The 14,400-nt window shown below is 40.0% G+C and overlaps 1 protein-coding gene across 3 annotated transcripts in view; it reads right to left on the bottom strand.

Annotated features, from left to right (window-relative positions):
* Positions 1-14,400, bottom strand: part of GNPTAB (N-acetylglucosamine-1-phosphate transferase subunits alpha and beta) — a 73,460-nt gene that overhangs the window by 51,587 nt on the left and 7,473 nt on the right. For 2 of the 3 annotated variants that reach the window (XM_075939116.2, XM_089781815.1), the window contains exons 2-5: positions 10,746-10,831; positions 5,638-5,757; positions 2,643-2,684; positions 2,040-2,245 (exon numbers count right to left, since the gene is read on the bottom strand). In XM_075939116.2, coding sequence (XP_075795231.1) covers positions 2,040-2,245; positions 2,643-2,684; positions 5,638-5,757; positions 10,746-10,831 — 454 coding nt within the window. Of the gene's footprint in view, positions 1-2,039; positions 2,246-2,642; positions 2,685-5,637; positions 5,758-8,599; positions 8,879-10,745; positions 10,832-14,400 lie in introns of those variants that run through there. The other variant, XM_075939127.2, reaches the window with a different exon arrangement.

Here is a 14,400-nt window from a genome sequence, read left to right as displayed (position 1 = left end):
CTCCGGATCATACAGCTGTACCACCTCCAGCCCCACTGGCAGGAGGGCTGTATGACTCCAGACAGGAGACAGGGCTGGTGGTAGAGCTTGGGGCAGTGCAGCCACATGGCCAGGAGAAGCTGCTTGCATGGGATGCTGGCTCCTGGGAGTGATCACACCATGCTCATCTCCTTTGGCCACAGCATTTCCAAAGAGGGCTCTGCTCTCAGCTATCTTCCTGTGGGTAGACATTTGTACCCATGTTGGGCTCTACATGCCACTCCTGGCTTTTATGGCCCCGAAGTAGAGAGTGGGGTGCACGTGACTCCATGTGCTGCCCCTCTCTGTTGGCATTGCCTCTGTCAGCTCCCACTGGCCTGAGTTTCCTGATCCCAGCCAGTGGGAGCTGCAAGTGGGGAGGGTGCTTACTGGCAGGAGCAGTGCACCAGGACTTCTGCCCTCCCCCCAGCCACACACACAAGGCCACTGCTGCTTCTGGGAATGCGCTGATGGCATGGAGCCAGGGCAGACAAGGAGCCTGCTAAGTACTGATCATGGTCTACTGGGAGGCTACCCAGGAAAGACCAGTCGATCACAATCAGCTGACTGGCGACCAGTGAAGCTGGATCTGCTCTGAAGTTTTAATATAAATGCTAAATACCTAGACACTATTTGTTTTAAGGTAAGGAATATTAATTTGGGTAAGTATTTAATTTCCTGCTGTACAGTGTTAGAGTATTTAGTACAATACATTCAGAAAGTTTTCTAGGGTTTATTCTTCTCTGTCTAAAAGATCGGATTTCTAAAACTATCAGTACAATACTGAAAATGTTGCCAAGTACAGCAATTTACCTGTAAAGTAAATGTCATATAATAACTATTCTTACCAGTGACAATCTTTTTCAGCAAAGAATCCAAAAAATTTTATAACTATCTGGGAAGTACTACTGTTTTATAGAGAGATAGACGAAGGAAAAAGGATTAAATGAACTGTCTAGGTCAAGAAGCAATTAAATAGCAGAGACAGAAAGAGTGCACAGGAGACTGAATTCACAGTACTATACAAGACAGCATCATCTGAACAGGGCTACGGACTGACAGTTATTTTTAAAAATATATTTTAATGTAAGGTTTGACTGCTAACAGAACAACATACTAGAGGTTAAACCTCTCTATTCCAGCACCCTCAGAACCTGACCAGTGAGGAGCCAGAGAATTTGCCAGACCATGGGAGGTCAATGTCATCTAGCAGCATTACCAACGCCTCCACTGCTTACTGGAGTCTTAGAAGACATTTAGGGGCAAATTAGAGCTAAATAACAGCACAGAACGCTGAGAACCAGGACTGATGGCTGTAAACCTTCATGGGACTGTGAAAAACCTGGGCACACAGAACAGACATCTGGCTAACTAAAAATCGTGCTGGACCAAAGTGTGCCAGTCTTGAATTCAGGAGGCAGGTTAATAAAGAGATGTTTCTCATGTACTGGACAATGGTCCAACTTGCCTTTCTCCTAAGCATCCACTATGTCTGGAGTTGGAAGAGGACTATATTTTACAGAAAACATGCACTTCCACAAAATACTCTATTAACAACCAACATAGTTATATCAGCTTTGTCAACAGGACCTTTTTTCCTTTAGCTGTATTAAATGCTCTCTAGTATTTGTTTACTGTATTACCTGCTACATGACAGGTAGTTTTCAGACAGAGAAGGAGGAACAGTGCACGAATACAGACAGAGAAGATGCTGCAGAACAAGAATAAAGGCTAGGACAGGAAGAAATACTGAAAAGCTAAGAAACCTTCTTCATCAGTCGGCAAATAGCAGATATGTAGCAAAACCAGGTTTGGGGGTATTCACTAAAAGAGCTGGACAAGGATCCCAGGCATGGCTGAGTGGGAAAGGCCTCTGAAAAAGGCTAGAAACTGGCATGGAAAGAAGAGTCCTTAAAAGGTAAACAGTTGTTTGGATAAAGGACTACTTCCCCTTGCAAAACTAATACCAAGAAAAATACTGTTTTTGCTTCTGGTGATTAAAAACACAAACTAGTTCTTACCTTCCTTAGGACTGTCAAAAACAACTACTGTCACATTGGTAGAAGGGTTTTTTGGTTTTGCTACGAAGAATATATTGTTAGCAGATTGTAAAGAAGGATGAATAGATTGCAAGTCCTTCAAAGTGATGTTGGCAGGCACCGCAGGGTCTAGGATGAGCATTGGCACTTTAATGCAATGTGTCAGTAAACATTCAAGTTGCTTGTCACTAGAACAAAATATTAAATATGGATTTAATACCAATAGAAAATTAACAAATATTAACATTTGGAAGATACAATATACACAAGTCTATGTTAGCAGCATTTCTTTGAATACTTCTGACCCGTTTCTGTAAAATCTGACCACTGCCAGCATAGTGTCATGCAGAACAGGATAGTAATCTATACTATCCCATCACCCTTAATAGCCCTTCATACTCGTCTCCCCCCACTCCCTCCCTGAAGCAAATCTTAAAACAACAGTTTTTCCGAACAGCCTATGAGCAATTTAGCCTACTATAGGGACTATTAGCAGGTGAGGCCTGTCATTGACTGGGCAAAGTCATTTTGTGTAGATTATGCTTACAGGAAAGTTCAATGCATGAAATATATGCAAATATATACCTTTTCTTAGGTGGTTCCGTTGTATTTTTCCCAAGCATTTCCCTAAACAAAAAATAAAATTTACATTAAATTACACTCAGTCAATTATAAAGAATTTGGGCTGAATACTCAGACATGTGGGCACAGAACGTCTTGTGAAACAATGATTTCCATAACCGAAAACTCCACTATAATTACTCCAGAGGACATGGAAGAAAATTTGCAGAAGAAGGAAACACATGATCTTCTGAGTAAGACATATGACAGGGACTCAGGTGACATAAATCCTATATCTGGCTCTGCTATAGCCTTCCTGCATGAGTTTTAGTAAGGCATTCAATTTATGTGCCTCATTTTCTCCATCTATAAAATCCGGATAATATTTCCTTACTTCACATTGGTATTATGAAGCTAAATTCATTAAGGTTTGTAAAACACAAATTCTTGGGAGGAAAACCTAGACAGACTGATAAGCAAGAATTGTAAAGTTAACAGAACCAGGATGGTGTCCATATTTGGTAAACTATAATAATAAAGTATTATTAATAAATAGTAAGTTTTCAGAATGGAGAGAGGTAACTCGTGGTGTTTCTCAAGGGTCTGTCTTGGGACCAATCCTATTGAATTTATTAATCAATTATCTGGAGAAAAGGGTAAATAGTGAGATGGCAAATTTTGCACATGATACTAAACTACTCTAGATAGTTAAGACCAAAGCAGACTGTGAAGAGCTTTAAAAGATTTCACCAAACTAAGTGATTAGGCAACAAAATGGCAAATGAAATATAATGTTTATAAACGTAAAGTAATTCACACTGGAAAAAATAATCCAAACTATATATACAATATGATGGGGACTAATTTAGCTACAGCTACTCGAGGGAGGTCTTGGAGTCATTCTGGATAGTTCTCGGAAAACATCCACTTAGTGTGCAGTGGGAGTCAAAAAAGCAAACAGAAGGTTAGGAATCATTAAATAAGGGATATAGAATAAGACAGAGAATATCTTATTCCCTCTCTATAAATCAATGGTACGCCCACATCTTGAATATGGCGTACAGATGTGGTCGCCTCATCTCCAAAAAGATATATTGGCATTGGAAAAGGTTCAGAGAAGGGCAACAAAAAAGATTAGGGGTTTGGAATAATGATGTAAAGGACTAGTCGACTATCTGATAAGAAAATGCTTATTGAATAGTCAACAGGATAGTTGACTAGTCGCTCTATCAGATAGAGGCAGCAAGGGGGGGGCAAAAGAGAGGGGTACTTAAAAACAGCAGCGCCACACAGAGCTCCAAGCGCCACTGCTGCTTTGAAATGCCACAAAGAGCCTGGGGTCAGCTGTGGAGTCCCCAGTTGATCCCAGGCTTCCCCCAGCATTTCAAAGCAGCTTGGAGCCCGGGGTCAGCTTGGGACTCTCCAGTTGACCCCGGGCTCAGTGAGGCACTGCCGCTTTGAAACACCAGTTGGAGCCCAACTCCACAGCTGACCCCGGGTTCCTTGCGGCACGCCAGCTTTGAAATGTACAAGAATCCCCAACGGGGTCTCTTGTGCATTTCAAAGAGGAAGTGCAGCATGGAGCCTGGAGTCAGAGGGACTTCCTGCTGGCCCTGGGCTCCATGTGGCCGTTCCAACTTTCAAATGCACAAGGAGCCCCCACAGTGGCTCCTGTACATTTCAAAGGCAGAACGCGGAAGTACTTATTGACTAGTTGAGTAGTCAATAGAAATTCCATCAACTACTCGACTAGTAAATTAATCGCAGGTTAACATCTCTAGTTTGGAACAGGTCCCATATGATGAGAGATTAAAAAGACTTGGACTTTTCAGCTTAGAAAAGAAATGACTAAGGGAGGATATGACAGAGGTCTAATAAAATCATGGCTGGCGTGGAAAAAGTGAATAAGGAAGTTATTTACTTGTTCCTATAATATAAGTAGTAGGGGGGCACCAAATGAAATTAATAGGTAGCCGGTTTAAAACAAATGAAAGGATGTTTTTCTTCACCCAATGCACAACCTGTAGAACTCCTTGCTATAGGATATTGTGAAGACTAGGACTTAAACAGGGTTTAAAAAAGGAGCTAGATACATTCATGCGGGTTAGGTCCATCAATGGCGTCCTTAGGCTCTGTTTGTCTGGAAACGGATGACAGGAGAAGGATCACGTGATAACTACCTGTTGTGTTCACTCCCACTGGGCATCTGGCATTGGGCACTGTTGGCAGAGAGGATACTGGGCTAGCTGGACTTTTGGTCTGATCCAGTATGGCTGTTCTTATGTCACGTGTGGACTGCATTTCATTTTTCTATTAGACTATTAATGTTAACAATCTAGTTACAGACTGTAACATAAAATAGATTAACATAACACTTCCTATTTATTTTTGTTGTTGCTATTTTTAATTAACATTGAACACTAACAGCTTGAATAATAGGAGATGATTTTTAGGTGGTGAATAGAGTAGGTGAACTAATCTATTTTATTTCTTCAATTAAGTATATCCTTTCCTGTACAGTCTTAGCTTTTATGGTACTCAAAATCAAACTTTAAAAGGAGCACTCATGAACAGGTTTTAAAGAAAGTTTTCACCAAGCCTAAATGCAAAGAAATATTTAATTGTGCTTTCAAAAAGTCTGGTATAAATAAGGTTTTCCTCCTATTTAAAAACTTTCCTTTGCAGTTCTGTGAAACCAAATCAAAATTAGATATTTGCAGAGAGATAGTATTGTGTATGGCACTTTAGAAACAAAAAATATGACAGGGTCACAATAAATTACCATTTTATTTGTACTTAAAAGGTTGCCTGAATAGTCAGCTTCTCATTGATGGAAGGAGTTTTGAAGGAAGTTCATATGAAGGCCAAGTATAAAAGAATAAGGAAATGAACCTGACAAGTCTTAGTTTGGGTGTCTATACAGAATAACATGGAAAAAAGAAAATTGATAGTATCCATTAAGCATTATTGCAGCCAGCTAGAAATAACTGTATTATGACTCCATTGAATTGATTCTTACCTCATTATTTTCTGTTCTTCTTCCATCTGTTCTCGAACTTGTTGCAATTCTTTGATCAACTCAACATCTGTGCCATTCACCCAGGTGTACACAACATCAATTGGCATGGGTAAACAAAGTCTACATAAAACCACAAGAAAGAACAGTATAACCTGTTTACCAGTGCATGACCGTAGTGCAGATTATACTGTGATACATAAAACAACTGAAACTCATGGACTGTGTATTATAAATTCAAAGTAAAACTTGTTTGTCTGTGTATCATCTTCCCAATAACACAAAAGCTTCTAACATAATACTGCAGAAATAAAAGAAAAGGTGACAAAATATAATCTCTACCTTCCCCAGCATACTATAAAAATAAAATAGAGACTTAACCAGACTGCTATAGTCATGGAAAAGATCTCTGCCGAAAGAAAAGAAATGGCATTAGCTAAGAGTGTATGTCCAATATGTACAATTTGGTAAACTAATAGTCACAGGTTCTTGAGGTGCTTACTGAAGTGGATTCCATTACATTCAGGGTATAGAGTAAGGTAAATTGTATACAAATTGTGCCAGCAGTCCTGCTAATGCCCATCTAGTACGTCTCAGTACAAAAGACATGCCCTGAGATTATCAGTGCTTATAACGACTGGACTCTGATACTTAACCAAAGGAGGAATGTTTCTTGGATTTAATTAGGGAACAAATGCTATGACAGTTATTAGGACTACCATTCTGAATGAAAAGTACAAAGAAACTTATTGAAGAAACTTCCAATTTCAAATAGAAGCTCACCTGGCTAAAGAGAACAGCCATTAGAAGGCCTGTTCTATTGGATATGAAATATGACACCACCTCTTACAAGAGTTCAATTTGGATCATGCTGTAAGGAGCAGCATAATTCCAAGGTTGTGTTCTATGACCATGCATGGAATAATATTGATGTCCTAAGGAAGCATTTAATGTTGGGATTTGTCCAAAATTTCCTTTTCCTGAACACGCTGAAAAAATATTAGAGAGACTTAACCAGACTGCTATAGGCAGAGGAAACTGGAGTGAATTTTAGGAGGCCTGGCCTTCCCCTGCTGCAAGTGACTAACATGGCTTTTTCTCCTTCCAAGCTACAAATAGGCTGATGCACCCACTCTAGTTGATTTTGGTACCTTAGCAAGAAGAATAAGTATTTTAAACTACTCTCTGGGGGTCTTGCATTTTAAGGGCTACATTATGCCACCATTACTCATGTGCATATCTTGAATCAAGTGCTGTCCTATGGATAAGATACTAAAGACATTCAGGGTGACAGATGGTAACTCTTAAGATTGAGTAATCCTGTTATAGTATGACCAATTAACATCAGAAATGTTCTCCCAACATACACCATTGAGTGAGGCAATCTGGTGACCCTGAGATGTCAAAATGCCCCGTGCTTCTACTGTCAGTCTTCATCAGGATAGCTTTTAACTTTGGCTTAATGAAAAAATTATCTGATTCAGAATAATGATTTTCAGTCATCCTGGCCTATCCAAGTCAACTGCATACAATAATTTAATAATATGCAAACACTTGGTAAAAACCTATACTTATAACCCAATCTAATCCCCCCTGAAATCACAAATCAACTCCACTAAAGAAGAATTTAATCCTTAAATTTCATTGTCTCCATCTAAACAAGAGTTTTTTAAAAGTACAAACCGAATTTGGTTGAACTTTTAAAAAAATGAACACATTTGTGCATAACAGAAACCATCAAGGTCTGAATTTACAACAGACTATTGTTAAACGTTCAAACACCAAAAAGTACTAGCTGAATAAATACAGGGTTTGTTTCAGCCAAATAAAAATGAACTACAAATATTGATCTGGATTAAACAGGTTTGCCTAGTTTGAGTTACGTTCAGTGCCTCTACAGATTTAGTTTCAGCTAAGCAAATTATAAGGACTTGAAATGCTGAAACTCAATGGCTACGTCTACACTGGCCCCTTTTCCGGAAGGGGCATGTAAATTTCACGAGTCGTCGTAGGGAAATCCGCGGGGGATTTAAATATCCCCCGCGGCATTTAAATAAAAATGTCCGCCGCTTTTTTCCGGCTTTTAAAAAAGCCGGAAAAGAGCGTCTAGACTGGCCCCGATCCTCCGGAAAAAGTGCCCACTGGGGCTCTTGTACATTTCAAACGAGGAATGAGGAACTCATGTACAGCCTGGAGCCAGAGGAACCCAAGTGCAGCCTGGGGCCAGCAGGAAGTCCCACTGACTCCGGGCTGCACATGATGTGCCAGCTTTGATATGTACAAGAGGCTCTTGGGCATTTTAAAGTGGAAGCGCGCACATGGAGCCTGAGGTCAGTGGGGGACTGATAGCCCCCCACGGAGCCTGGGCTCCATGCTATGCTGCTGCTTTGAAATGCCACATGGAGCCCAGGATCAGTTGGGAAGTCCCCCGCTGACCACAGGCTCCACACGGTGCTGCCATTTTGAAACACTATGGTGGCATTTCAAAGGGGCAGCACCACACAGCTGATCACAGACTCAGCTGTGCGGCACTGCCCCTTTGCAACACTGCCTTGGCATTTCAAAGGAGCACCGCCCCTTTGAAACACTTCCACCACATTTCAAAGGGGCAGCGCTGCACAGAGCCCGAGCTCAGCTGTGCGGCGCGGCTGCTTTGAGACACCACCTTGGCGTTTCAAAGCGGCAGCGCCACACAGAGCTCGGTACGGGATCTGTGCAGCGCTGCCAGTTTGATGTATGCCCTCTTCCTCTCCTTCGCTGCCTCTATCTGATAGAGGCAGCAAGGGAGGGGGAGGGGGGAATCGACTAGTCAACTTGACAATCTGATAAGCATTTGCTTATCGGATATTCGACTACTCCTTAACATCCCCAGACTGGATCAAAACCATTTGATCAATACATGTTTTCAGATGATGTTATGAACAAAGTCACCCCCCTGAATTCATGGAAATCATTCACGAGGTACCTTGAAACAGAGTTCTTTCAGTTGCTAAGCCAACTTTTCACAGCAGTAACTTATTTTGCAGACACAGAGAATATTTTCATCGTTTGGTGTTATTCACTCAAAGCTAAGAAATTGACTGGGAGTTGAAAAAGCAGGAAAACTCATATTTCTGTTTTAGTCTATGAAACAAAATGACAGCAGGAGGAGGGAAGATGAGAGCTAGTTGCAGAAGTTTTAAGGACATCGTACATAAGTGTTGAGAGAACTTGTCTCAGAGTTAATAAAACTTGAGAATTAAAAGAAAAAGTTTAACAGCTGGCATTTTAAGTAACTGCTACAATTGCAAATGTGAAACCTTTATGTAATATTTAAGATTTAATTTAATAAAATAGAAGTGCTATTGTATTTGTGTGTGTGATTTAGTTCTTATTTCTAATATACTGCTGCTGCATCTACATCTTGACATAATGAATATTATGTACTATTTCCTAAATTAATAAAAATCAAGCTATCTAAAATAATTACACAAATTATATCCTTAAATGTTGTAATATGATATACTGAGTAAAGATCTGAAAGACTAGTTGACTATCCAATAAACAAAAGCTTTTCGGATAGTCAATACACTAGTTGACTAGTCACTTCCCCCCCCTTGCTGCCTCTATCAGAAAGAGGCAGCGGAGGAAGGAGGGAGACCAGAGGAGGTTTCAGAGCGGCAGCTCTGCATGAAACCAGGCTCAGCTGAGGACTCCCAGTTCACCCGGGGCTCCTCACAGCGCTGCCGCTTTCAAACACCACATGGGGCTTCTCCCAGCATTTCAAAGCAGCAGTGACACATGGAGCCCAGGATCAGCTGGGAACTCCCCAGCTGGCCCCTGGCTCCATGCTATGTTTCAAAGCGGCAATGCCGCATAGAGTCAGGGTCAGTGGGGGAGTCCCCAGCTGGACCCCAGCTCCACGCGGTGGTGCTGCTTTGAAATGCCGTGGGGAACAAGGGGCCAGCAGACAACTCAATCAGTCCCTCACTGGCCCATTGCTCCCTGAATGGCTTTCACTTTTGAAGTGTAAGCAACAGCCCCAAGGCTAGCTACCATAGTGACAGGTATTTTAGAACTTATAGGGACAGACATACCAACAATCTCCACTGTGTAGCTCTGCAGAAACATTTCAGCTCTCAACTAACAATGATTATCATCTACAAGAGCTGTGAAAGTGTCCAGTTTCATCTGTCTGCTGATCTTTTTAGGGGTGGGGAGGTAAGCGGAAGCAGTGGGAAGTCAAATGCACCACAACACAAATGTACAGTAAAGAGCAATCCTGTGCGAGCAGAGGGACAGAATACATGATCTAACCATTCTCCCACAACTAATTTATATGGCCCTATGAACCAATACATCTTAACTGCGATTCAACATCTGGTTTTCAGTAAGGTCCTCTTTTTTTAGACAAGTTTTCAGCTTAGTTTACTGAGGTTAAAAGAAACCAAAAGACTCATCTTAAGTAGCTCCTCCTCCATTACAGCCCACAGGCATACTGATTTCCTGAACAGTAGACCCCATGAGTATTCAAAATGTGAACTAAAGCATCGTGAGAAGCTTCCAAGAGTTGTCACAAATGAAAAACAACTATTTATTTGACTCAGGCTTGACGCTAATGTGACCAGTTTTCTCTGATTTAAAATTATTCAGTCTTAAAGGTCCTCTTTCTTCATGCCTTGTGACATTTTCCACTTAATTATGACCTCCAAACAAGATAAGGGAAAACTTACAATATACAGAAAACAACACTGAGATGTTAAAATAAACCAAGTTGGCATTTTATTTGTATATTTATATGTATAGACTTTAATATGCGAAATTAGCCACATGTCTCTTCCGCAGTTTTAAAAAACTATTTTGTTCAGTCCAAGCTGAAATAATAATAAAAATTAAAAAATTGCTATTACCAAGTTTAAAATCTTGAATTCTTGTGTCATTGTCACTTTCAATTTATATTTCTGGTTTAATACATGAAATGTAAAATCAAATATAACTTTAGTACAGACTGTTAAAACTTGTAGGAGGAAAGACATCATCCAGTTATACAGTATGTAACTGCATCTTAAATTTCTAGCAAACACACACAACAGCTAAATATGCAACACTGTAACCCCAAGAGTAAAGCTTACCGATTCTGAAATGATTTGCCAGCAATGTTGTCTCTATAAGAATCAAATAAAACATGATACTGGTCTCGACTCCACTCCAGGACAACCTATAAAGAAACACTTGGAGTCAATGAGAATTAATAACAATTTACTTCTTTCCTTTCAAACCGATTCAAGTATGATATGCATGTCAATATACACTAACTGGAAAGTAAGCAAAGTAAAAATGTCTCATTTAATCTATGAGCACAGACAAAACCTGAAAACCAGGACACACAAAGTGAGAATGCTCACAGACTAATGTAGCTAGCAGGCGTAAGTATTGCCATCAGTGTTTCCTGTAAGCTTGTGCTTGTACAGCCACTTAGGAGATAGTCAAATGTCACCCAGCTGATTAGCACAGCGCCCACAGCTAGGTTTTTGTTTCTACTGATGGTGCACATTTACACTTCCCTCAGTGTACATAAAATTTAATTCTACACACGGATGAAAAAACCCCACACATGGATGGAAAAGATTAGAGGGAACATTGATTGCCATACCAGATCAGACCAATGGTTCGTAATTCTAGTCCATTATTCTAGTTCTGACAGTGGCCAAAAACACAACAGTAGGTAATTATGGAACAACCTGCCAGTAGGGGAAGTTTATTCCTAACTCCACCAATCAGAAGTTGGCTTGTATCCTGAAGGATAAAAGTTTCTCTCTCTTCTTAAAAAAAACAATAACAAAATCTTCATGCATCTGACAAAGTGGGTTCCAACCCACAAAAGCTTATGCTAAATACATTTGTTAGTGTTTAAGGTATCAAAGAATTCCTCGTAGCTTTTGTTGAAACAGACTAACACAGCTACCACTCAAAAAAAATTCTTATTTTCATATTACTGCACGTAATTTTGCCTGAATTAAAGTCTGCAAGCATTCCTCTTTTTCCCCTTAAGATAATGTCACGATGAAAAATATAGACCCTTTTTGCTCAATCACATTAGCACCACTGAGTAATCACAACTTGCTGAAACGCTGCATTGAGATGTACGCTAACATTAGAAGCTGTGTTACCTGCATCTTAATGGGGCTTTTCACCAGTGTTAAATTAACTCAGTAGTGCTAACGTGCCAGGCAAAAAAGGTGTGCTTTTTCGGTCAAGACAGGACCTTACAGTTTACAGGTATTCTTAGTACTATTCCATGTAATTAACTATATCTACACTCAGGGCACCGATTAATCAGTTACTCTGGTAAGCATATCCCTAGTCTACACTGCAATAAAACATTCATAACTAGCCTGTGGCAACTAACGTGGGCTTGGGCTAAGGGGCTGTTTAACTGTTGTGCAGACATTAGGGATCAGGGTGGTAAGATCCAGGCCTTAAGATCCAGTGAAGGGGGAAGGTCCCAGACCCTGACCCTATGAGCATGAGTCAGACAAGCCAGTTACAAGATTGTAATTACAGTGCAGACTAGGGCAAAAGCTAAGTATGGGACACTTCCAGCATACTCAATTAGCCTCATTAGCCCCTGCATTACAATTGAAAGGTACTTTTTTTTCTTCTCTCCCTTATTTTTCTGTTATAAATTGTGAGGGTCTCCCTTTTTTCACCACTCTGCTCATCAGAAGAACTGGGTTTTGCCCATGAAAACTAATGACACTATATTATATTATATATATATATATATATATATATATATACACATATATACACATATATATACACACACACACACACACACATATATTTGTTAGTCTCTAAGTTGCTACAGAACTACTCATTTTTAAAGTTACAGACTAACATAACTATCCCCTGAGACTAGGGGTGTTAATATACACATTTAAATGGTTAACCAATGAGCCTGGGCTAATTGGTTAGTCTTCACTGTTAACGCAAGCCTCCCCTCCCTTACACGTGCCCCAATACACAGGCAGCAGCGGGGGAGCGAGGGGGGGGGGGAGAGAATGATAAAGGCAGCTCTGCAAGAGCCCCCCCACACAGGGAGTCAGCTTAAAAGCCAGCTCCATGTGCGTATCGTGGAGCCTCCCTCCCACCCCCACGTGAAAACATGTAACTGCTGAATTTTTCAGCAGTTACACGTTTACCAAAAAAACAAACCAAAACAAAACACTTTTTAACTTCCCTGGTGTATACACACCTTTAGTCAGAGAGTAAGAACAGTGGTAGCAAATATTCCTAGTTACAACAGTTTGGAGTTTTAGGTTTTTAACTTGTTTGTGATAAATCTCATGTGCACTGTAAAGAACAGGAATTATTGAATCAAAAAACTGTAGGATTAGATAGGAATTGAAGAAATCATCTAATCCAGGCTCCTGAGCTGAGACATCAAATATACATAGACCATTTCTGACAGGGATTTGCCTCACCTGTTCTGAAAAACCTCCAATGAGGGGATTCCACAGCATCCCTTGGAACTTTTCTGAAGATTAAACATAACCGACCCTTTTTTAAACCTTGCCAAATAGGTCATGTTTTCTAACTCTTACCATTTTTGTCACTCTCCTTGGACTCTCTCCAGTTTGTCCACCTCATTCCTGAATGGTGGTGCTCAGAATTGGATATGGTATGCCAGCTGAAGCGTCACCAGTGCCAATCAGAGTGAGAAAAATATCTCCCATATCTTACATATGTCAATCCTATTGATACTTTCCAGAATATTAGCCTTTTTCATAACTGCATCACATTGTTGACTCATTTAATTTGTGACCAAATATAATCCCAATATTTCTGCACTGCTGTCACCTAGCCAGTTATTCCTCATTTTGTAGCTGAACATTTAATTCTTCTGTGCTAATTGTAGAATTTAGCACTTGTCTTTTATGGAATTTTATCTTGCTGATTTCAGGCTAGTTCTAAAATTTATCAAGATAGTTTTGAGTTCTAACCCTGTCCTCCAAAGTGTTCGTAGCCCTCCCCAGTTAGATGTTATCTGCAAATTTTATAAGCGTATCCTCTATTTCATTATCCAAGTTACCAAAGACAATATAGAAAAATATTGTACCTTTGGGTGGTTGCTCCACAGGTTCCTGGTAAGCACCATCCAGTACAGATGATGCTTACCAGGTAACAGGTTAACAGGTTACCCATTCACATCCCTAATTACAACAAAAGATTATTTCCTTCTCCCTCAACATTTACATGACATTACTTTTTAAATAACTCAATATTTCATGTCAATTATTCACCAGGCTGGATGGCAGTTATATGGTTGCTTCTTCCTTGCATTACTAAAGAATAAACTACAAAATAAGCCATTTCTCCAAATTAGCATTCACAGAATACACTTCTAAAGCCATTTCCACAATGAGCCTGATCATTCACTCATCGAGTGAACAAGTCTCCTATAGCTAGAGGACTGGTCTAACGTCAGTTTATTTGGGCTTACCACAAGCACACATAAAAACCCTTCCAAATCTACAAAAAAGGCTCATTGAAACCAAAACCATGCATGTCAATTTTCTGTACAAGAATACAGAATTTACAAAATGAGCGTAACTTGCTCATTTCTATTCCAATGTGAAGGTAAATAAATACTTAACTTAAAAAATACAATGCAACAAATTTATTTTTCATCTAAGTTTCTTCCCTCTTTCTCTAGCTAGCACATATGCTAGCTTCCTCACAATCTCAGAAAGTATTTAAACAGAACTAAAGTGGCAAATAATA

The sequence above is a fragment of the Pelodiscus sinensis genome, chromosome 1 (assembly GCF_052426305.1).
Source record: "Pelodiscus sinensis isolate ZL-2025 chromosome 1, ASM5242630v1, whole genome shotgun sequence".
Lineage (NCBI taxonomy): Eukaryota > Metazoa > Chordata > Testudines > Trionychidae > Pelodiscus > Pelodiscus sinensis.
This window is presented reverse-complemented; position numbering and strand designations above follow the sequence as displayed.